Source organism: Pavona decussata, unplaced genomic scaffold (assembly GCF_977016875.1).
Source record: "Pavona decussata unplaced genomic scaffold, jaPavDecu1.1 SCAFFOLD_195, whole genome shotgun sequence".
Classification (NCBI taxonomy): Eukaryota; Metazoa; Cnidaria; class Anthozoa; order Scleractinia; family Agariciidae; genus Pavona; species Pavona decussata.
This window is the reverse complement of record NW_028145604.1, coordinates 1,835,434-1,857,896: the sequence shown is the minus strand read 5'-3', so window position 1 is coordinate 1,857,896 and position 22,463 is coordinate 1,835,434. Positions and strand designations below refer to the sequence as shown.

Below are 22,463 nucleotides of genomic sequence, written 5' to 3'. Positions count from 1 at the left end.
CATAATGGGTTAATAAAATTCACCATTGACTACTGTCTAAGGGGGCATAGCTCAGTGGTAGAGCATTCGACTGCAGATCGAGAGGTCACTGGTTCAAACCCGGTTGCCCCCTGCTTTTTTTTTCTTTCTTTCTTTTTTTGTAACGTTTGCGCACGCCAACGGGGAACAGGAATTCTATTCCTTTCAAAGTAGCCACACAAAAAATAATAACATTGGGAAAACCATGGAGTTTTTTCTAGATGCTGGTTACAGTCCAGGGACAATTTAATAAAACCTTTACACTTACTATTTACCAGCTGGGCCATTGTTTTAACGAGTAACCAAAATAAAAGGTTCAATAATCCGATCAATAAGACTTCTTACGATGTTTGTTAAGATCAAGATTTCCCTTTTGTCCAACACTTATAATTTTAAACTATTCAGCCTCTTCTCAATCTGTATTCTGACCACGTCAGACAGATCATCATAATGGTTATCAAAACTAACTGTCCATTAGTGGATAAGTACTACCGCATGGAAAGACTGATGAGAAAAATAAATCCTGGAAAAGGGAGACTTGCAAAAACTGAATAAATTAAATAAATAAATTATGTAAATTTGTATAGCGCATAATTCCATGATGAGACGTTCAACTGCGCTTTGCAGTATGGGAACACTCTCCAGATCGAATTGGAATTTGAAATGTTGGTTTTTGAGCTGAGAGGAGAGGGGAAAACCAGAGAACCCGGAGAAAAACCTCTCAGAGCAAGGAAGAGAACCACTGGTTACATCCACATATGACGCCGAGTCCGGGAATTGAAGCCGAGCCACAGTGGTGGGAGGCGAGCTCGAGTGCTCTCATCACTGCGCTATCCCTACTTCCCACGGGAGCAGGGATGGCGCAGACCAAACACCTCAAGTATGTTAGGCTCTTGCTCATGCATGCCCCTAAAAATACTGCGGTCACCATTATCCCGACGTGCAAAAGAAGGTGAGCTGATATGCCGTAACAGTAGAACTTAGTTCCTCTATTGATCTATTGCTGTGCCCTGTGATTGGTTAGCGAAATTCGCGCCACTTTCAAGCAAAACCAAAACCAATCGTGACTTACTCGCAAGCTTTTTCCCGCGCTTTTCGCCAGTTACATGTATTTGCGTCGAGTTCTGATTGGTACATTGCGCTGTTTACCTCTCAGCTGTAGTTGGCTTGAGTTATTAAACTTCATTATTTTGGTTTTGGTTTTACGACACTCAAATGCAAGCCTCTATTAATAGTAAGCTCATTAGTAAAAGAGCATTTTCCGATGAAAGGTTAAAAATATTTGACCTTCTAGGTTTGAATTCAGTTGCATGTCGTCTGTAAGTAAAGGAAAATTACCGGCATGAACCATTGTAAAATTCTTTGTTCATGAAATGAGAAACTTTTAAATTTTATCCAAACACAAGTGTTGTTTAATTTGATGTGCCGAATTTGACTGAATAGTTCACTTTAATTCATCCATTCAGAGAGCGACTTTTCTTATTGCCGTGTTAAAAAGTCCCTAAAACGGCTGGCGTATTCTGTGCTAAAGCTGTTAAAATTACAAGTAAATGTTTAGACAACCCCATGCCTGATGTAAGAGCCATTAGCACTGCAAAACCGAAAAACAAGTGCTAGACCACGCCTGTGTTTTTACAGGCTTGTTAAAGCGTTTTTGTTTGCCTGTTTATACAATGAACGTTAAAACGTTTTGTAGCTTACGTATGTACTCGGTAGTGATCAACGCAGAGGGTGGGTGGGAAAATAAACTGGAAAACAATGTGTCATTTTTACGCAAGGTTACTGTAAGGGCACGCGTGACGTGTCAGGCACAAATAGCTACGAGCGAAACTCGCGCGCTTAGCGTGGGTCTCTTAAATTCCACGTCGGTTGGCTGTTAAGATAGGTACTAGAGGTGTCCTCGCAATGCTCGTGTGATACGCTACTATTAAAACAATACATCTGGACGCTATTGAGCGAAAAGCGAGGAGGAAAATCTTCTTTTAATCGTCACACAATGCCGAAGGTTCAACAGGGTTGTTATAACTCGATTGGGGAAGCAAATTAGAAAGAAATTCGTCGAACATAACTTAACTCTTCGACTGTTTCAGGGTGGTTCACCACACACGTACATTTGACATGATTTGAGTAGTTCAGATTGTAATCTGTGGTAGTACAGGGTAATGTCAAAAGAGATCATCCTCCTCTTTTGTTTTTCACACATCCAACAATGTCTTCAGTAGAGTAATTAACTAGAATAACGATCATTAAAAATGCAGCCGAAGAGGGGATATGCCATTTGAAAACATAGTAAACAGTAGGCGACTGGGCGCAAGATCTGATTTCGCACAGCGAATATCAAAATGGCGGGAAAAATTAAACCTCTGTGTTTTGGTTCGCGTACACGTTTCTCGCGTGTTTCGTGCTTTCATCCCTTTCATTCTAAAAAGTGTTTATTTTCGTACTAAAAAATCTTTCCTTTGAAAAACGGAAACCAAGGACTTGAACGAAGTCAATGAAGAGAGTGACTGTCCTGTTTTTGGATGAAAACTTCGCAATTCCAACTCGCTCAAAAAACGACAAAATATATTCACCAAATTTCATGTACAAATATTATTTTGTGCTGAGCAAACTATACCACCAAAGTAATGTTTACATTCGCTGTCTGAAAAAATATAGATTTTCAGACGACAAACCGGGTTAATTGCGTGAAAGCTGCGTTGGAATGGGTGATGTCATACTTGATAGCATATGTATAGACAAACGCAATGGAACTTAATCTTTCACACTTTTATTGTGTATACACTTTCTCAGCTTTTGATCGTTATAGCTTTAATGGTTGTGTTGGCAGCACCAGCTTATCGTCCCTTGTAACAATTTGTTTCCATTTTCACTTAGCTTTTCTAGCTCCTGTTGAAGGTTAGTCTTGTCTTGCAGCTTTCACTTTTTTTCTGATAGCATAACATTGTTTTTAGCTTCACTTGTTCAATATTCAAACAATATTTTTAATCGACATTTGCTCAAAGAGCACTAAAAGAGCTTATGTCGTTTCAATATGGATGTCGTCAGTTGACATTCACAAAATTGAGAGAGGTTAATCATTTGCAACGATAACACTCTGGTTTGTTTGTGTTATACTCATGCTTCTCTAATTACTTTAACAGCACTACACAGAATAGAGTAATAAGTGCCAGCTACCCTTGGTGCAATTTTTCGAAACAATCTTAAGGGAAAGGCGAGGTCAGTTTCTAAGATAACTGCATGACACTAAGCCTATTACCTTTTTTTTTTAAAAAAATAGTAAATGACCCCTTATACCCAGACTCGTAATATCACACTTTCGCGCTCTGTCGAGGCAAAAAGATAGCATCTAGCTTGAATTCCATTTCATCTAGATTAAACAAAACGTGTATACTTTAGAGGCTAAACTATTTTCCAAATGCATTTCATTGCTAAATAATGGCCCGCAATAGCGGGCTACAAGTGATTTATCACATCCGTCCGTGTGATATTGTGTGGTATAAGCATGCTCTCGAGTGTGTTAATTTTTTCGAAGAGTGTGCAACAAGAGCATGAATTGATTGTTTAAACGGAGTGAAATCCTACCCTTGACCGCTGTAGACCGGCGATCAGAAAATTTTCCGCATATCAGCCACAAACAGCATCTTTTCTGTCATCGGAGATATTGAACACAGTTCAGGTTCCCCCATCGCAGTCAATGCTTCTTGCTAAAGAGCCACTTCTGTTCATGGAGGAATAATTTCGTCAAATTCGTACCCTGTGTTTAGAGTTACGTTGAAGGCACATGTCATTGACCTCTCAAAGTGCGCAGGTAACCGATACAAAATTGTCTATCAGTCAATAACAGGTCTAAACAAGCTAAAGAGAAATTTTTCGGCAAACTTCAAGGGCAAGCACCCGCTGTTGACAAAGAGACCATTTCCGGATGGGGGACTGCGTACCTCGGGGTCAATTGAACCGAACCGTATCGCGAAAAGAGGGATATTCTACAACGGTAGTGAAACAGTTTAGAAAGCTGTAGAGGCAATTCATTGCTTGTAGTTTCGAAAAGGGGAAAACAAGCGAGTTTGTGCGGAGCATTTGACACGAAAAATGCGCCTTTTAACAGCGAGTTCCGTTCTCTCTTTGAGCTATTTTCAACACCCGGCGCCGGCGCTTTTTTATGTCCGCTGTTTTTCACCTTGTCGGACCGAAACTGTTTGTAAATATCACATTTATTGGCAATTACTATAGATAAGGCAAATTATTAATTAAATTTTGAAGTGTCCATTGACACTCTTTGCTGTAATCTCATTGGCAGGGTTCAACAGTCCTGTGAACTTAATTAGACAACTTGACGGCTCGAAAGAGAAAAGTGATAGCTGTGTTTATTTTAACCTGCACACTACAAAAGTGTCGCTAGTCGATCGCGTTGCGTTAGTTTGTGACTGACGGTGGGCCGAGCTCGGATTGATCAGAACTGATTTCCGTCCTCTCGCGATTCGTTTATTAACCGCGGAAAACCTTTTGTGAACGGGAAGAGAAGACTGCTGTGTGTTGGTCGAAAATGGGGTTGCCGCACTACGAAAAGGCTTTGTCTTTGAACGAACCCAGGAGAAAATACAGATCGTCCCCTTGCAATTCTAAACCAAGACGCAAAGATGGTTCACTGTCACAAGGCCAAGGAAAAGGCGACCAGAGAACTGTCGCAAATGTTCGCGAACGGCAAAGGACACAAGCGCTAAACGAAGCATTTAACAAGTTGAGGAAAATCATACCCACGCTACCGTCAGATAAGCTTTCTAAAATTCAAACGCTACGACTGGCGGCGCGCTACATTGATTTCTTGTGCCAGGTTCTGGGAAACAACGAGAAGCACCCAAACTCTACAGCCAGTAGCTGTTTTATCGCTCATGAACGGCTTAGCTATGCCTTTAGTGTGTGGCGAATGGAGGGTGCCTGGTTCCAACAACAGTAATATGCAGTAATTCAGGCTTAGATTTCTCCTGTTGTCATTGTATCTCGCGAAGTCATCCACGAACTCAACACGGTTGCTCTAAACGAGGTAACGAAGACATATCTTCTTGTTGGACGAGTTGAAGCGTGTTTAACGCCTAAACTTTGAACTGCTGCTAGCTTTCGAGGATGAAACACTGAATAATGATGGCATTTTTAAAAACAGACATGTTAGTATTAGGGAGAATTCTTCTCACGAGCGTAGTTTGAGCGGTTCAGTTGTCACTAACAGTTTGGGACACATGTTTTGGAATACTGCTAGCGGAAAAGAAAAACAGTTTTGGATTAGCGTTTACTCGCTCTAAGGCCGAGGTAGAGTCGATATGTTATATTACAGGTTAAATTTAATGCATTGTAGCTATTATTTGACCACTTATTTTTGTTAGAGGTTCGAGACAAGATGATTGCAGCATTGTAAATGAGGGATGTAAAGTTCGTGTACTTTGTAGGCTAAACAGTATGCCTCCCTAATACTATTCAAATAGCTTTGTACTCCGGTTAAATTAAGTCTGATTCTGCACAGGTTTGCAAGTATATATGTGCTGTTATAAAACGTTTGACCCAATAATTAGCTAGTAAGGTACATTTTAATCCAACTGAGTGAAATATTTGGTGAATTAGTCATCGGAAGTCAACGATGAAAATAAACGCACCTTGAGTTAGACCATTACGTGAGTTTTTGTTTTGATTTTCCAGAGCCTTTTTACGTTGAACTTTGCAGGATATAAAGGGTAAAAATAAGTTATGTAAACACAAGTTTGCTTTGAATAGAGAAAGGAGCTGTTTTTATCACTTTGTCATCAAGGCGTGATTTTCTATCTAGCAATTCCTACTACACCCCGTTCAGAACACTGTGTACCGCTTCCTGTTTCCAGTCTGATAACTGCTCGTAGCTCATTCCTTTTCTTCCTCTTAATATTAATTCTCTAAGAACACGGTTTGGAAAGGGAAATTTGGCCTCTAATCTAAACTTCTATTGAATGGTTTATTGAATATGACTGGAAAAAAAAAACTATAACGCCCTCACAAGTTGCACGTCTAAACAAATCGACATGAAACAGCTTATTAGAACTCTAAAAAAAAATTTCTAGCTTATCTTGCCGCAATAGGTTTTTTGTTTCCTGTTTTTCTTTTCGCTTTCAAGTTACGTTTATTTACTATGAAAGCTACAGATGCCACAAAATGTTACCGGAATAACTCGAAATTTCCACAACTTAATCAAGACATGCGGATCAAGCAAGGTATTTGTAAAATTTACTTGTGGACCTTTCCATTCTGATGCAGAGTGAACTCTAACTTTCAATACTTCAAGAATATCTTTAAAACCGCGCTACTCGACAACAATTTTCTTGGCGATGAAACCTTTTCCCCTCTGTTTTGTTTTTCATTTTCCATTCTTTTCCGCTACGCTTAATTGAGATCGCCAAAAAACTGTTCGACTCCCACGAGACCGGACTTAACCCACGGTCAACAAAAACAAACTAAAAGATATAGGCGGTCCACAAATCGAGTTGTATCGGTTATAAAGTCATCAAATTTAGGCCAAAGCACATGGTCACTGCATAGGGAAACAATAACGTTCTAATTATTTCCCAATCAGGCTTCAAGGACTATTTCGATTTAATCGCCCGGTGCGCCGCTCGATCACCTTATGAAATGAATCAAGTGCTTTGTAATGGCGTCTCCTTTTAACCATCCATGATCTTATTTAAAAGAGTATTCTTATTAGCTTCAAAGTATTAACGAGGAAACAAGGCTGGGGCTTACGCCGCTGACTGCAACCCCTGCTTTCGTATTGAAAGCGTTGGTCGAATGAAAGAATACCAGGCGGCATTCTGGCGACAGCCACAATCGAGGGGTGTTCAAAAATGAGCCAAAAATGCTGATTACGTTCTACTGACATGTTGGCAGTCGAAAACTTGCCAAGTAGTTTGCCGAGCACCATTATCACTGTTCCGTGCAGATGATTTCTCCATTCAAAAGCTATGCACTTCTCATTATTCGAAGGTCACTATTAGCACTACCGCGACCGGTCGGTAGACCACTAAGTGGCCGGTATCTCTGAGCACAACAAATCTCTTTTGGCATGTACTCACGGTGATGACGGTGAAAGATTTAAAATTCAAACGTCGTTTCACCTTCCACTAAAGATCGTGCAGCTGAATTTCGATTGCGGTTAAGCTAACGTGGATTTAAAAGAAATTTTCCGGGCTTTTAACCTTGAGGAAATGAAGAAAAAAAAACAGTGGGAGCTTAACATCGCCGAGAAAGGGTTTTTGCCCAGTTTATCTTGATATCCGTCTGATAAGGCTCTTCAGTTTTACTTTGATAAAATAAAATAAAATGAAAATTGATGGCATCGAGAATGTTTTGGAGAAGAGATAACTAAAAAGAATAGCTGTGAATTCCTTTGGGTGAATAAAACCGAGAAAAAATTTTTAATTTCTTGATTTGTCATGCTCTGTTCGTTTATAGTCCAACTGGGAGGAAATTGCCTCGCAAATATCAAACTTTCTTGCCAAATAAAAAGCATGTGACAAATGATTTACTTCAATTTATTGTCGGCATTTCAAAAAGCTCTTAAATTTACAGTTACATTGTCTGCGCGAGAATTGTCAAAATATTGCTCATTTTTGAACGGTTTGATTAAAACAAAACGTTCAATTTGCGCGACAAGATTCTAGAACAATCGTTGCCCATGAACTTGGTTTCTAACCTTTATCGATCCGTACTTTTGATCGAAAAAACAAGAGCGTGGTTATTTTACAAAATGTTTTATTAAACTTCTGTGTGAATGAAATTCAAAGAAGTATTGAGAATAGACATTTAATATCCTTGTATAGTTAGGGAGTCACCGCGATGGTATATACACTTGTTGATTCTTTTTGCGAATGTTTGTATGAAGCCGTACTTGAGAGCAAGGAAATTCCCGTTAATCTTCAATATCCTCGAATAAGATAAGCATGTTTATTTTCTGCAACTTCAACTTTTCAAAATATGATTTTTCGGCATAATAAGCGGCACATCTGTAAAAGTAATATCCTTGTCTTCGTGCGCCCCGTTCACGGCATGTCTTCTCTTAATGAAGAAATAATTTGTGGAACTTTCTTTAAAGAGATGGAATTTGCGCTGGATCACCCCACCTGGGCTCTGCACAATCCATGTACACGTTTTAGTTTTTCTTAAAGCGTGTTTGTTTCAGTTCCGAAGACGTTTATGCTCCAATAAAAAAAAATTGCTTGGGACGCGCAGTCCGCGTGTGGGAAGCACGGCTGTCACGCGCGTTTTATTTGCTGCCTGAAAAAGGCTGATATGCCTATTAAATTCCCGGAAATCACCACACAAGTTTTGTTTTCTTAACTTTGTGTTAAGACGCTTCTCCAAAGGCAATTTCCAAACGGACGGCCCAACCCGGCAAAGTATTCACTTTGAAACAGTTAAGAACAATTTATGAATTGTCCGAAGTGTTTACACCAAGAAGGTTAAGGTTAAAGCTTTGTTATTTATATATATCGCCTTGGGCATCTTAGACCCATCTTACAGGTGATCATTTTGTCACAAGTCGACGGGTTTTTTTTTAATCATGATAAATAATGAAGGGCCAGACACTGTTAGAAAAGACCAGATGCAGGCTATTTAACTCAAAAGTACAGTTCTTTTAATGCTTCTGTATACTGTAATTCAGTAAATACGGTTGTACCAACTGTGGTTGGCTTTCTCCCTTTTGAGAGACGGAAAACAACAGCACAGAGCGACAGGAACCCCTCCCACGCTTAAGAGAGCAGAAGAGTGGCGTTCACGGTTCCTTACTCTGTTAAACACTTGATACATTTCCTAGGCCAGTTAACCTTGCTGTGCAAAACAACAGCTTGGTGAAATAATCAAACCTCGACTACTTTTGCTGATAGCGTGATTATATGCTTCAATTAACGCTACTGGTCTTTTTCCAATTTTTCTCGACTAGCACAACTGAAATTGGAGCTTTTTCATGAAACGTCCTGTCTAAAGTTTCTGTATATGGGACCGGGAAAACTCCCTCGAAACTGGCCTCGATTAATCCTAGAGTCAGTAACTATATTTTTTAATCAGATTGTTTAAAGTAACTGTTTTGTCTAAAATCAAATAGTTCTGTTTCAATAAGCTAATATTTTTTTTTACTTGGTCGAATTTCATAACCTTGCTCAGTCAGTAACGTTCTGTTGAAGTATATCAGTTTTGACACAAATTAGAAAGTGATGTGCTGTTAAACAATCTTGGCAATTCCGACAATTATGCTTTAATATATTGCAGTCCAGTAAGTGAAAAAACTTTCACGTACTTGGCCGGATTAAGCAACTTTATAACGTAGCGATTCTAAAATGTTTGTGTAGTTCGTAACCTTTTGAGGAGAAAAACCACAACTTTTTCAGACAAAAGCTCACTTAAGAAAGCAATCCCCAAACCACAAAAACGCACATGTTTAAGTCATTTCTTTTGCTGAATTATGAAATGATGCCATATTAAATAATAACGGCAGTTGAGGATCTCTCTTAATTTCCGCCAAACTGACATCAAACGATTCTTCTTTCAATGCCTCCTTGCTCTCGTGATCTGGAACAAATTTATTTTACTGCTAAATGCTAGACTGGCTGATAACTTCGATTGACATTAATTTATATGCGAGGATGGATCGAAGAGATACCCACATCTGAATTATTAATTAAAATCCACTTTTTTTAAGGGGGCAAATGGAGAGACAAATTTTTTCAGGCTGTTAAATTGATATAACTTTGCCGTGAGCCTTCTCGCGGCCTTCTTATCAGAGATATTTGAGAGACCTTTTTAATACGAAAAGTTCCTTCTCTTGTCTTGTGTTCATCTAGTGCCGCAACCTTTTATCCGGGGGGCCTCCTGTGGACCTAGTGGTAACATGCCACCGGAAAGAGTACGATTGGGTCCTCTTATATACAGGTAATCATAGAGTAAACAGCAAACCCGTCGAGTCCATCCACCCCCCTCTCCGGGACTCGTCTTGTGGCAACTAGTTTTTAAAAAAAAACTCCCTTGAAAAATTGCTCTAATGATTAGGAGGTGCAAGCAAGGATAATATTGTTATTTGCCAAAGCTTGAGACATATCATTGCACTATTACAACACGCTCCCAAAAATCCATTCTCAGTAACCCAAGATATCACTTTACGCAGCAAAATCAAAAGTCCACCAAAAAAGGTGACAATTTGCACTGGCCGGGAATCGAACCCGGGCCTCCCGCGTGGCAGGCGAGAATTCTACCACTGAACCACCAGTGCCTAATTGGGTGGATGTTGATAACAAGCTCATGGGATATCGATTTAGAGAACTTTTGAATGCAGAGGTCCACACAACGCTGGAATTAAACTTGCTGGTAATTTTGCTGGATCTCTCTTGTGAAAGACCTCGTGTCAGGGGTCACTTGAACGTGAAAATACAACATTGAATGCAAGGCTGGCACTACGGCAGAGGGCAGATTTATTAGTGGCCAATATTTCGACTAATAGAATTAGTCTTCCTCAGGGCCAGAGCTATACTTTACTTTACTACTAGCGATTTATCTATCCGGAATGCAATTACAGTGGAACGAAGCATAACAGACCATTTCCGAGTTGCTTTGAACCTCATTATGAAAGCGAGGCTAAGTGCAAAGTTTTTGTTATGAAAATTAGTTTTCATTCATATGCAAACAAAACTAATTTTCATATCGAAAGTTTTGCACTTAGCCTCGCTTTCATAGTGAGGTTCACAGCAACTCGGAAATGGACTATTGTTTTCTTAACTTTGTGAAATAAGAAGAACTTTCCGGAAAAAAAATGTAAATGTTAGAAACTAAAGCTTAATTCTCCAAGAGGCTGAAACATGTTGCTAAACTGATGATTCCATCTTCTCAGATCCAATGTACAGCCGCTTCTTTCTCATGACCTCCTGCCCTTCCTCTATGTCATTCCATCAAGCACTGGTGGTTCAGTGGTAGAATTCTCGCCTGCCACGCGGGAGGCCCGGGTTCGATTCCCGGCCAGTGCATATTGTTCTACTTTTTGCAAATTTGGTGGATATTTATTTTTTCCTGTTTCGTTAAAAGATGATGTCCTGGAAAACCGAGGATGGATTCTAAGGAAACGGGATATAATTTCAATAACATGTTTTCTGTATTTTAAAGAACAATGTTATCCATGCTTGCAGCTCCTAATCACTAGAGGAATTTTTCCCGGAAATATTTCCTTGTATTTTTTTACGTATATATTTCATCCCACTTCGGGAGAGGAAAATTGGTAGTGGTGTGGAGGTGGTTAGATTCCAGCAAGTTTTGTGAGCCCCATAAGATCAAGTGCTTCACTGCATTCTTGTTCAATTATTTGGACTCTTTCTTTGGGCGACTCTCGTTTCCATTTGTCAACATTTGCTGTGGAGTTTCGAACAGATGAGTACTGGTCACGCTGTTGTTTCTGCAACTCTACCTTGCTAGGAGAGGTGTTCCGCACAACCCAGGCAAGAACTGAATCCGGCATTTCAAATCCAGCGAACTTGTACATCAACTTTGTGGTATCTATTGGCTTTCGCGCGAGATCTCTGTAATTCACCTCTAAATACTTTTCCTTCCATTGATGTAAATGTCGTCCAAACTTGATGTTTTCGACTAATTTTGAACAATGTTCCCTGACCATGCCCAGGAATCTTGGGCTGGTATACTCTGGCATCCAGGTCAACTTAACTCTGGAGTTGCAGCTTCCCCTCGGATCGCGAACAAGCTGGATCACTCTAACGTCAGTTTCAGGATTCTCCAAAAATACCGCTGGTAGAAGCGATGAAATTAATTTGTCTGGTATTCTTGGCTCTCCAACCTTAGTAACACTGTGCTTGTACTTTGTGAGGCAAACTTTATCTGCATAGACAGGATCCATTGAAAGATCTCTACACGTTTTGTTGATGCAAAATGCTTCAGAGGTGAAAGGGTTTTTGACGGTAGCGCCGCTCCATCTTCTTGAAGTGTGCTTGAGAAATCTTGTCCCAGCCTCACTTTTCGCGAAATTACAACTCAAGATTCCGTTAACTACATTTATAACATTTCTTTTCCATTTCGGTCGCTGTTCTTTTTCTCTATTCCATCGCTTTGTTATCCATAGCGGCTCATAAACTGTCATAATATTTGGATCTTCAGCGAACATTTTCGTAGTGAAGGTTGTGCCTGAACGATCGGCACCATAGATTAGGAGACTTCGGCGGCGCTCGGGCTCGTTCGGTCGAACATTTGTGTTGAGCGACGCCGCATTCTCGGATAAAGATCGCTTTTCCGAGGACATCTTCGTGTTTGAATAGTCTTGGGTGTCCGATGACATGGAATGCCTCTCGGGAGGAGATCGACCTTCTATGGATGGCTTACTGTTCGAATCGTCTTGTACATCCGATGGCGCGGAATGAAACTCGAACGAAGATCGATTTCCTAATGACAGCTTCGTTTGTTGGCCCTCAGATGATGTGTGCTTGATTCGTATTGTTAAGTCAGTGATTTCTAAATTTTGATTTTGAACCACTGTTACTACATCTGAAACGTAAGTTTTTGAATAGAATACCAATCGCCAGCTTCTGTAAAGCACAGCCGCTGAGGTACAAAGCAAAAGAAGTAAAAGTGGGACCTTCAAATAGTGGCAAAACATATAGAGTTTTCGTGCTGCTGGTTGCTTCTTCTTCATTTCATCAGAAAAGGAGTTTCCTGCAAAAAAGAAAAATAGCAATAAAATTTGTATCTAAGCAGATAAGCAAACGGATGCAAAACCAAAACCAAAGATAAATTTCCCCATTTATTATTTTAATCAAAAGGGATTTGCTGGAGCAAAGACATGCAAAAATTACAGAAAGATTTAGGGCTCGACTTTTCGGAGTCATCTTGACTCCATTATCAAGAGAAAATCAGTTTATGAACGCGGATATTTAAAAGGGCTAGAGCTGAAAATTAACATACTAATAGATAGTTAAACAAATACTTTAGCCGGCGCGAATTGAATCAGTTTGCACGTTCAGTTAATGCACCAACAAATTTGAATGTCTCATCCATGAGATGCTATTCATACGCTCTTGATAATGGAATCAAGATGACTCCGAAACGTCGAGCCCTAAATCCCTTTGTAATTTTTGAATTCATTATTTTTTTCCATTTATTCTACATAAACAAGGACCTTTTTTTGGTGCAAAAATATGCTGAGATGTTTGTCCTTGAAGACTATCTCTACCGAGAAAAGAATAGTAGTACTAGAGCAAGGTTCAAGGAAAACTGTCAGACTCGAGGAAAAAACATATATAGTGTCCAAGGAGAAATCTTCGTCAATCCTTCAAACGTTTTCGCTGAAAGGACCTGTAGGATCGATTTTGACTAAAATTGCCCGTGGAATTTTGACTTTTTAGACGGTTCCCCCACACCGCTTTCGACAAGTATTTTTATGCCTCGTCTGTTCGTCTGTTCCAACTGCGAAACGCTCTTCCATCTTGAGATTCTCTACGAGTGTTTTCAGTCATGGCATTGATATTGAATGCTACTAGTTCACTTCGCGTCACGTCAAAAAAGCAATAGGTTTAACAACCAAAACGACAATTGTGCTCGTGCATTACACTTTTTGGTATATTTTTTTGCCGTCACTGCACGATTATAGGAAGTGAAATTTCTTGCCGGGACCCTTTATGGAGGACGTACTGTTACATGACAACGAATTTTTCTTTCTCTTTCTAAACTTGGGTGCATGTTGGATTCAAATTTTATTGTCCGTATTTAATTAAAAAAAAAAAAAAGAAAATGAAAACTAACACTTAGAGCTGTAAAGTTTATTGACGCCACTCACATACCGTTACCTAGCATTGCTATGCTCCTTGAGAAAAATGGCGGCCGCTTGACTGGTCATATTTATCTCGAGCTGTCCTTCTTTAAATGAATGCTGGTAAAAGTTTTTCAAGGGTTTCCGTTTTTCTTGGCTATAATGCCTTTAAAGGCGATTTCTGAGTTGTTTTGAACCTCATTATGAAAGCGAGGCTTCCAATGTTTATTTTATACAATGAAAAATTCGTATGCAAACAAAACTAACTTTTACATGAAAAGCTTTGCACTTAGCCTCGCTTTCTCAGTTAAGTTCTAATCACAACCGCGGATGGCCGAGTGTTACATTTGTGTAATCGCCTGTGCGTTTGTACTCATTTGCAGGTTCAAATCTTGCAACAAAACCGACAAATAATTAGAAATGACGAAGGACCTTTTCATATTTGTTGTGTGGTTATTAAATAAATATATATTTATAGAAGCACTACAATACGAAGGCAACGAAAATGGGACTCAAAAATTTCATTCGCGTTTTCTTAAAAAGTTTGCGATGGTTTCTACTCATTTAGTTTGTGTATTAATTGCCCGAACTATCCAGGAGCTTACATCGTAGGGGCGGCATTAAAGTTGAGAAAGAGAAAAGAAAATTAATCATTATGCGTTTATGTTCTCCATAAAACCTTGAACTATTGTCCTCTGACGTTCTTGCTGGCGTCGTCACCGTCACTGCCTTAAGGTTCCTTGTACAAAGAACGGTTAAGTGGGTCCCAGAGATGCCACATTTAAATACAATTACTAAAGGTACAGTATCTCTATAGTCCGAACTCTAATTAATGTCGTTTTAGAGTTCGGATTAAAGAGGTTTAACTGGAGAACCATTTCAGTCTATGTCAATATGTTACATTGATATGATCATGTTGTTAGCTAACGCTTTTATAAAGACAGTTTTATTATATACACCTGATAACTAATGTAGAATATTACTAGAAAAAATTTGGCCAACCGCATTTACCTTGTAAATAAGCTAACCAACCTCAAATGAGTTAGGAAATCGAGAAGCAGTTTGATTGTGTGTGACCGCTCGCAATGGTTGGTTGTTTTTGTGAGAAACCGGCAGGATTCAGAAGTCATAAACCAGCGAAAGAAGGGGGGAATTTACTCAATTTCGGCCAGAGCTTTTTGTTCGTATCGGCCGAGGTAATTGTACGCGTATTGTACTATAAATATATGTGTTATATAAACTGATAATCATTTGAAATACGGACTATTAGTATACTCGATAGTAAGATACGAAATTTGAGGAAATTCTTGCCAGTTTGATTCATTGAGGATTTTCGGGATAATTTTCAAATACATTCTTACATGTTACTACCAGCAAACTGTATATTCTACCACTGTATCCTTTTTGACTTACCTCAGGTGAAAGACCAAACGCTTTGAAACAATAACTTCATGATCTAATATCAATTTCAAATTGCGTCTTATTGGGGAGGTGCTTAGAAACTAAACCTTCTTTGAAACTCCGGATAGGAATGTAGATTGCCAAGTAACCTTAGCAAATAAGAAATAATAGCTTGGATTTAAATTAAAAATGGATGTTATCCTTTGGTGATTTAATAAGTAAAGAAAATGGATATTAAAAAAACAAACAAAGATCGAAAAGCAAAACAAAAACACAATATAGCCAAAGAAAAAACAAAAGCACGCATAGCGTGCATGATCCTATTGAAGTGAATCGGTTGAAGGATTTTTTTCAAGGTTATTTGTAACCTTAGTTCGAACGGTTAGCTAAAGCCAGCGACACACAGTTTCTAAGGTTTCTAAGGTAAGACCGGGGAGAATTCTTCACGGAATTTTTGGTGAGGGTGTACTATCCTGACCCCATTGCAGACCAAAATATGTAAGTTTTCAGTACCCTTTTTCAGACATCCCCTCTGAAGCCGCCGTTACACGTTGAAACTTTTAGCTGAAACTTGTGTGGAACAGCGCTTCGAAGCAAGTTTCAAGAAGTGGTGTTACACGGTGAAACTCTTGTTTTTTCACAACTGCGACCGTTGCGAGCCGTTGCAGAAGTAGGAAGCGGTTCTACTTTTCGTGAACCTTTTCTCGCAACGGAAGTTTGAAAAAGTTTCACGAAACCGATCATGTTACACGGTGCAACGCCTGCTGAAACTTGTTTCGCAGCGCCATTGCACACAAGTTTCAGCTGAAAGTTTCAACGTGTAACGGCGGCTTAAAATTCATGCCCATTTTCCTGAGACTTGGTTTCTAGAATCCATACCCGTTTTCAGCCTTTCAGATCAAACTGGTTAAAATCTATACCCTATCTCAGATCAAAACTGCTCAAAAACCATACCCTTTTGGTGCCGCACATACCTATATAGCATACATATAGCGGAGTACACCCCGAGGGCGCACAAATTGACTCTCCTTCCTTATGTCTTTTGGGGGTAACCGTGCGGTGAACTAGCATCCCTTCAGTCCAGCGTGTAATTGCAGTTTTGATTGTGTTTCTTCACTTTGAGTGCGTCCAGTACACGCACCCCCTTTCGATAAAAAAGTGATACGGAAGCAAAAAGTGCCAGGGTTTGTTCCCTAGCGTCGTGCAGTCCCCTGCATCCAAAAGTCAATAATAATTCTGCTCTCAGTAACTTTCATTATACAGATTTCAGAGCTAAGCGCCGCCTCTGACAAACCATCTGCTTTGTTTCTTCCATCACAGTGGACACGGCAAACCTTACCTGTTCTTCATCTTCGGTATTTTGGGAAGTTCTGAGATATTGGGTAGTTTATATTCAACGTATATTAGTACGACATCACGCTCTCCTTTGGCCGACCCTGATTGTAAGATTCTACCTTCCTTATAATTACAGGTAATATTGTCACGAGGTTACGTCAGAAAAATGCTTGGTTAACCCCATTTTTTTACGATTCCAGTAGCCCTTACTAAGATCCGGCTCTTCCCCGAAAAGTCATAAACTGCGCAAGAGTACTTCTGTATTAGGAGGTACCGTGCTTACTGCGGTATGATTTTCAAAGGAACCGTGAGAGCGTTTAAACGTTCACGTTCAAAGCCTTTAAACAAATGCTATGTATTGCTTTCGATACAGACACATCGAGTCTAATAATTTTATAGGCCAGCGACCAGAAGACATCCCAACTACTGTTTCTTGACAATAGCCTATGTAATATATCAAACACGAGGAAGAGTGTTTCATCAGATATCCGGCCAAACACAGAGAAGTAGGTTGAAAAAAGGAGGCGCAGCCGAGTTTTTTTTTAAAGGACTTCGAGGTGTTTGGATATCTGATGAAACGCACTTTCGAGTGTTTGATATGGCTTCTCAGCAAATGACCAATAATTCTTGGAGAAATTCAAGGCTAAAGTTGGCAAAATTTTATGGTAATTAGGATCACATATCCAAACCACGGTCTTCTTTGTTTTCTCTTGATGAATTATGAATGAGTTTGAGAATGTTAGTTCAACAATAGTCTGCTGATTGGGATTAATCTTAACTTGAAAGGGATTCGTGAATTTGGGCCCAGGTCTGAAAACGGATCTGTAAATTAACGTATTTTGGTATAAGCCAGGGCCAGGATTTGGAGAGCAGGCCGCCCCAGGCTTCGCCCGAAGGCCCAGTTACCCTTTCACGCACCAATTTTAACGAAATGGTAACCCGCACATGTATACACATAACATGGATATAATTTACTTTATGTCAACAAAAGTCAAATAAGCGTGAAGCGCAAGTGTTATCAATGTGTTTTAATTTTCTGGAGGGAATATCTGCTAAGTTTTGGTACCCTTTCGGTTCACAGTCTGTTTTTGCTACCCTTTAAAACACTAAAATTTTACGCTATGTTCTCGCATGCAACAAGAATTACAAAGTCATCCCTTTCTCAGCGAACCCGGCTCTAAAACGAGGCGGTACACTCCTACAAGAAATTGGAAGGATTGTCATAGCACACTACATGACGTTAAGTTGTGATTCTAGGAAGAGACGAGTTAACCACAGAACAGGCATTAAAAACAAAACTGCTTTGTTTGAAACCAGTTTTACACGATAATCGGTTGTTGCCTGCCTTAGGCTTAAATCCATCTTGGTGTCATTGTATTATTGTATTGTATAATGATGTGGCTCCAGCCTTTGAGCGTGCGATAATTTGAACGAAAACTATGAACAGAGTAGTTCTGTTTTACTGTTATTTTTTATTCAGTTTTTCTAGCCTTGAAATTTTTAAAAGCCAACGTTACTTCCGACCACACTCATAGCTTGATACTCTTAGCAGATAACAGCCATAAAAAGGCATTGATTAGGCGTGGGAAAGGAGAATGAAAAATATGTCGACGTAAACAAAGTGTACGCGTTCTTATCTAAGACTTTGACATCGATCAGCGTTTCATGATATTCGTCTCTCAACTTAAGGATGTATTAAAGAAATTCAGTTGTTGTGTAATTTTGACGCTAAGAACGTGCCATACATCGGAAGCCTTTGATTAAAATGAACCAATCAGTGAAGAGAATTTTAATCACGTTGGCACGTTCGCGCCATGCTTAAAATTCATTTTGTCAGTTGACGAAGTAACACGAAGCAGCGACATGTTGGAACTGTTCTGTGCAAACAAGACGAAAGAGAAATGGCGAGTTGAATTTGCCTTCTTTATTAGCTTATCTGCAGGAAACAAACGTATTGATCGATAGAAGCAACTCAAGAAGACATTGAAACACAGGTAAAGTGTCGGTTGGCCTGTTTGACTGTGCAATGCACATTTGCCCGCAAGCAGTTTAATAATGGAGTAGTTCAGAAAATTCGCCTTTTCCTCGCTGAACGCCTTTAGCTTTGCAAATTATCAAGTAGATACTAACGTGTAGTTTCTGTTTAAAACAGAATAGACGCTGTGGAAGCCAGTGAAGTCAAGTCGAACCGCGCACTTCACTGAGCATGCATGTCCGGACGAATTCGCGTGGTATTGAAACATCGATTCAGCCAAGCTTACAAAGGGCAGTGTTTATTCACGCTAAGGAATTAAATCAAGGCAAGCGTTTTTTTATCTTTCTTTTTTGTTTAAAATCAGTTGACAAATTTAGCTTTATTATATTTCCAGTCCTGCTGCCTTGAAACAAAGGGGTAGTATTTTGTCGTTGAAATGAAACCAGGAAAATTGGTTGAACGAGTCGCGTGGGGTTAATTTCACCAGCAATTTAATAAACGCGCTTCAGATAAAATTTAGCTTTTTATAAATATGGTGATGTTCTTCGCGGTTTTTCTACGAAATTTTCGTTGGATTGTGCAATTTCAGCTAATGTTTTTCAAACCAAAGAATACCATAGAGTAAGCGAAGAAATGAATAAATGTATAAAGAACGTATTTCAGAATATTTCGTGATTTGGTCCGACCAACTGAAAATTGTTTTATTTGAAAGGAAAGGGAAATGGGAAAAAATAGAGTTAAGGAATACAACACTATGGACAAACTTATCACACCTGGTAGACGTTCTTTACATACTTCATACATCAATGCAGTAATTGAGCTTGCTAATTAATAAATTTGCGAACTCCAACAGTAAGGTTTTTTAACCGCGATAATTCAATTATTAATTTTGTAATTTCACCAACTTGTATAATGCAATTATTTAGATAGATAGCCTCTATTTAACTTTATAATTTGAGCTAAGGTTGTAATTAAATGTTATGCAGAAATTTCCGTAGAAATTCAATGCCTAATTTTCATACAATGGGACAGGAACATTTTCTTTTGGGAAACAAATGCCTTGCTTCATGTTCAATTCAAGTTTATTCCTTACTATTTTGTGGTGAGCCTCTATGTACTATTGTGTTCATTATGTAAATTTATTTAAATTATACCAAATTTTGGGCGAATTTATTCCTGCCATACGGTCCGCCCGTCTGAAATTTAAATCAACCAATCAGATTTCAGCAACGGGTCAAAACTGAGTTTTCATACGTCATTGATATCTGCGCTCTGTGATTGGTTGTGCCAAGCAAGAGAAATTACATGAAGTGTTTATTGAAAGCGCAAGCAAAATATTTAGCATGGCCTGAAGTGTTGTTTTCTGTTTCGTTCTTTTGATTTTACCAAGTTCACGACGTAGCACGACGACTATAAGTATTGATCGATTTACTGCGTCGTTTTGTTTTCGGTTGAATGACCAGTATATAGTGATCTTCGCCGCGTGAGGGTCACAGTGAAGACTACGACGCTTTGGCCGACTGGACTCGTCGTACAATTTATGGACAGCTTTTGTTTACATTCTGGTTGTGAAATATGCTTTTCAAATTGTTCTTACATTTCGGAGAGACTGATCTCGCCGGGTAGGAATTGTAGTGTTTAGGGATACAAATTCCCGACCTGTTTCTCTGCTAGGTAACAACGAGTATAATTCTTTGAGAGTTTTCAACGTCCTCTGGTTGCAATCCTCCTGCAGCACTTGTATTTTAAAGCTCAAGAAGTGGCTATTGTCAGTGTCTGTAAAATGTTGAAACGCAGCCCAGCAATTGCTCGGAACGGAATAAGAAGGCTATATCGATCAACTGTGGACTGGACTCTTCGCTCACCGACCAACATATGTGATTTCATTATAATTTAAATAATTTCATTAATGAACTTACTAACTTTATGGCTAGTTTTATTGTCATTTATTGTCCCTACATTTTTTGTTTTGGTATTGGTGATCTGTCTCAGTATGAGGTGTTTTTACCCTAAAATTTTACGGATTATTCTTATGGCTATTTTAGATATTTTTCACTTTTTATTTACCGATTTGTGCCATTAAATTGTTATAAATAAAGAAATTATATAAATTGAATAACATTGGTAAATGTATTGCCAGCCAGATCCATCACCCCTTAGACAGGGTGCCTACTATTGTTACTGCGCAAACAATAGTAGGCACCGAGATACTTGGGTTTCCTATGGGTAGTGCTCTCTAATACAGGAATATTTTTGCGCAGTTTAAAACTATTCGGAGAAAACAGAACTGAGCAAGGGCTCTTGGTATCCCATTGCATTTAAAATAAGATGTTTGCAATAATATTGGTGGAACCCCAAACATGAGATTGAAAGGAGGGAAATAGACCCCCCCCCCCCCCCCCCCCCACACACACACACACACACACGCACACATTTGAGCTAAAGTAAGAATTTATGGATGCCAAACATCAGACACTTTTATCAAGTTAGTGAAGGCCATGAGCAAGAGGTGGAAGGTACAATGTAGGGCGAGTTTTAGATAGGGTAACAAAGAAACAGCAAAAGTAAAAAGCCAGACAAAATATTAGAAGGAAATGCACGCCTGTGAAAATTCAATTTTTATTTACCGATTGAATAATGAAAAAATGCCCTGAATAACCTATTAATTTTTTTATTATTATTTTTTCTTGGTTCTTGATGACTTTGTTTTCAGGGTGTTTTTTCTCTTTCTTAGTTATATGGAGCAGTTGTCAATTGGGACCCAGCCCTGTTACTTCCCCCTGCCATACCCCTCCTTCTTTTGTACGTTGTTGTTGTTGTTTTTTTCTGTATATTTTGTTGGCTTCTGTGGCAATTCAATGAAAATAAGCAAAACTAAATAAGAGAAGAATGACTTTGGCAATTACAAGAGACTCGTAACAGTAGATGCAACACAGTAAATGGCCAAACATAAATAGATCCCATGTGATTGATAACATCTACAGTATATTTTATTGAATGAGGGATGGTAAACAGGAGCATGTGGAGAAAGCTACAATCAGTTGGGAGGCCTAGAATGAGGTTGATGGGAATACTGGCTATGAGATGAATGTGTTAGCTTTCATAGCTCTTCTAAGTAGCTTTTGTGGATAAGTACTGAAGGATATACCCTTGCAAAATCCCATCAAGGACCTTTCTGAAAACCACGTTAAGCGACCGGAAGCTTCCTAATAAAAGATTATTATTATTATTATTATTATTATTATTATTATTATTATTATTATTATTATTATTATTATTATTATTATTATTATTATTATTGGGCATCATGATGTAGCCATTGTCAGAAATTTGGCATTAGCTTGTCACATCCACAATTATAGTTTGGGTTGTTCCTTGTGCATTAAGTTTTAAACATGATAAAAAATAATGAAGTGCCACGAGTTGTCTGGACATGTAAGATTGATAACAATAATTATTGCTGAACACTTAAACTAATATCAGTTAACATAATTTGGTTTTCTTTAGTGTTGGCTTTAATAATGAGTAACAACAAAAACCGTTCAAAAACTCTGGGTCAAGAGGAACATATAATAATTGATGGGATTTAGAATTTTTAAATTTATTATTCTTGATTTTTGAACAATCTGCAGTTCTATGAAGTCTACTTGTCTGACAGGTGTGTGAAGTTTTAATAATAAGGGAAATAATGCGAATTTAGGGCTTAAACTTTATACTGTTTTGAATCAGGGTTTGGATTATCTTCATAAATCTGATTAGTATAATTGCTCAGGTGATTATAGAGATTCTGTTGATCTGATTGGTCGAGGATTGCGTCATATCCTGCTATAACAAGAACAGGAATCACGTCTAAATTTATAGGTGAAATGTCTAAATGTAAATAGGTGAAATTTTGACAACTAGCTACTAATTAACTACTAACTA

The 22,463-nt window shown here is 38.8% G+C and overlaps 1 protein-coding gene and 3 non-coding genes across 4 annotated transcripts; 2 read left to right on the top strand and 2 right to left on the bottom strand.

The window, feature by feature from the left end:
* The first annotated feature begins 40 nt into the window (after positions 1-40).
* On the top strand, positions 41-112 carry Trnac-gca (transfer RNA cysteine (anticodon GCA)). The gene has a single exon. It is a non-coding gene; the product is annotated as a tRNA-Cys (tRNA).
* Positions 113-10,229: 10,117 nt separating this feature from the next.
* Positions 10,230-10,300, bottom strand: Trnag-gcc (transfer RNA glycine (anticodon GCC)). Its single transcript has one exon. It is a non-coding gene; the product is annotated as a tRNA-Gly (tRNA).
* Positions 10,301-10,340: 40 nt separating this feature from the next.
* On the bottom strand, positions 10,341-15,286 carry LOC146461684 (carbohydrate sulfotransferase 3-like). Its single transcript, XM_085086594.1, has 2 exons — positions 15,242-15,286; positions 10,341-12,735 (listed from the first exon to the last, which is right to left on the bottom strand). The coding sequence occupies exon 2, from the start codon at positions 12,713-12,715 to the stop codon at positions 11,315-11,317; it is 1,401 nt and encodes a 466-aa protein (XP_084942720.1). The 5' UTR covers positions 12,716-12,735; positions 15,242-15,286; the 3' UTR covers positions 10,341-11,314.
* Positions 10,978-11,048, top strand: Trnag-gcc (transfer RNA glycine (anticodon GCC)). Its single transcript has one exon. It is a non-coding gene; the product is annotated as a tRNA-Gly (tRNA).
* Positions 15,287-22,463: the final 7,177 nt, after the last annotated feature.

Coding starts and splice junctions, on each gene's coding strand:
- LOC146461684 (XM_085086594.1), bottom strand. CDS start 12,715: ATGAAGAAGAAGCAACCAGCAGCACGAAAACTCTATATGTTTTGCCAC.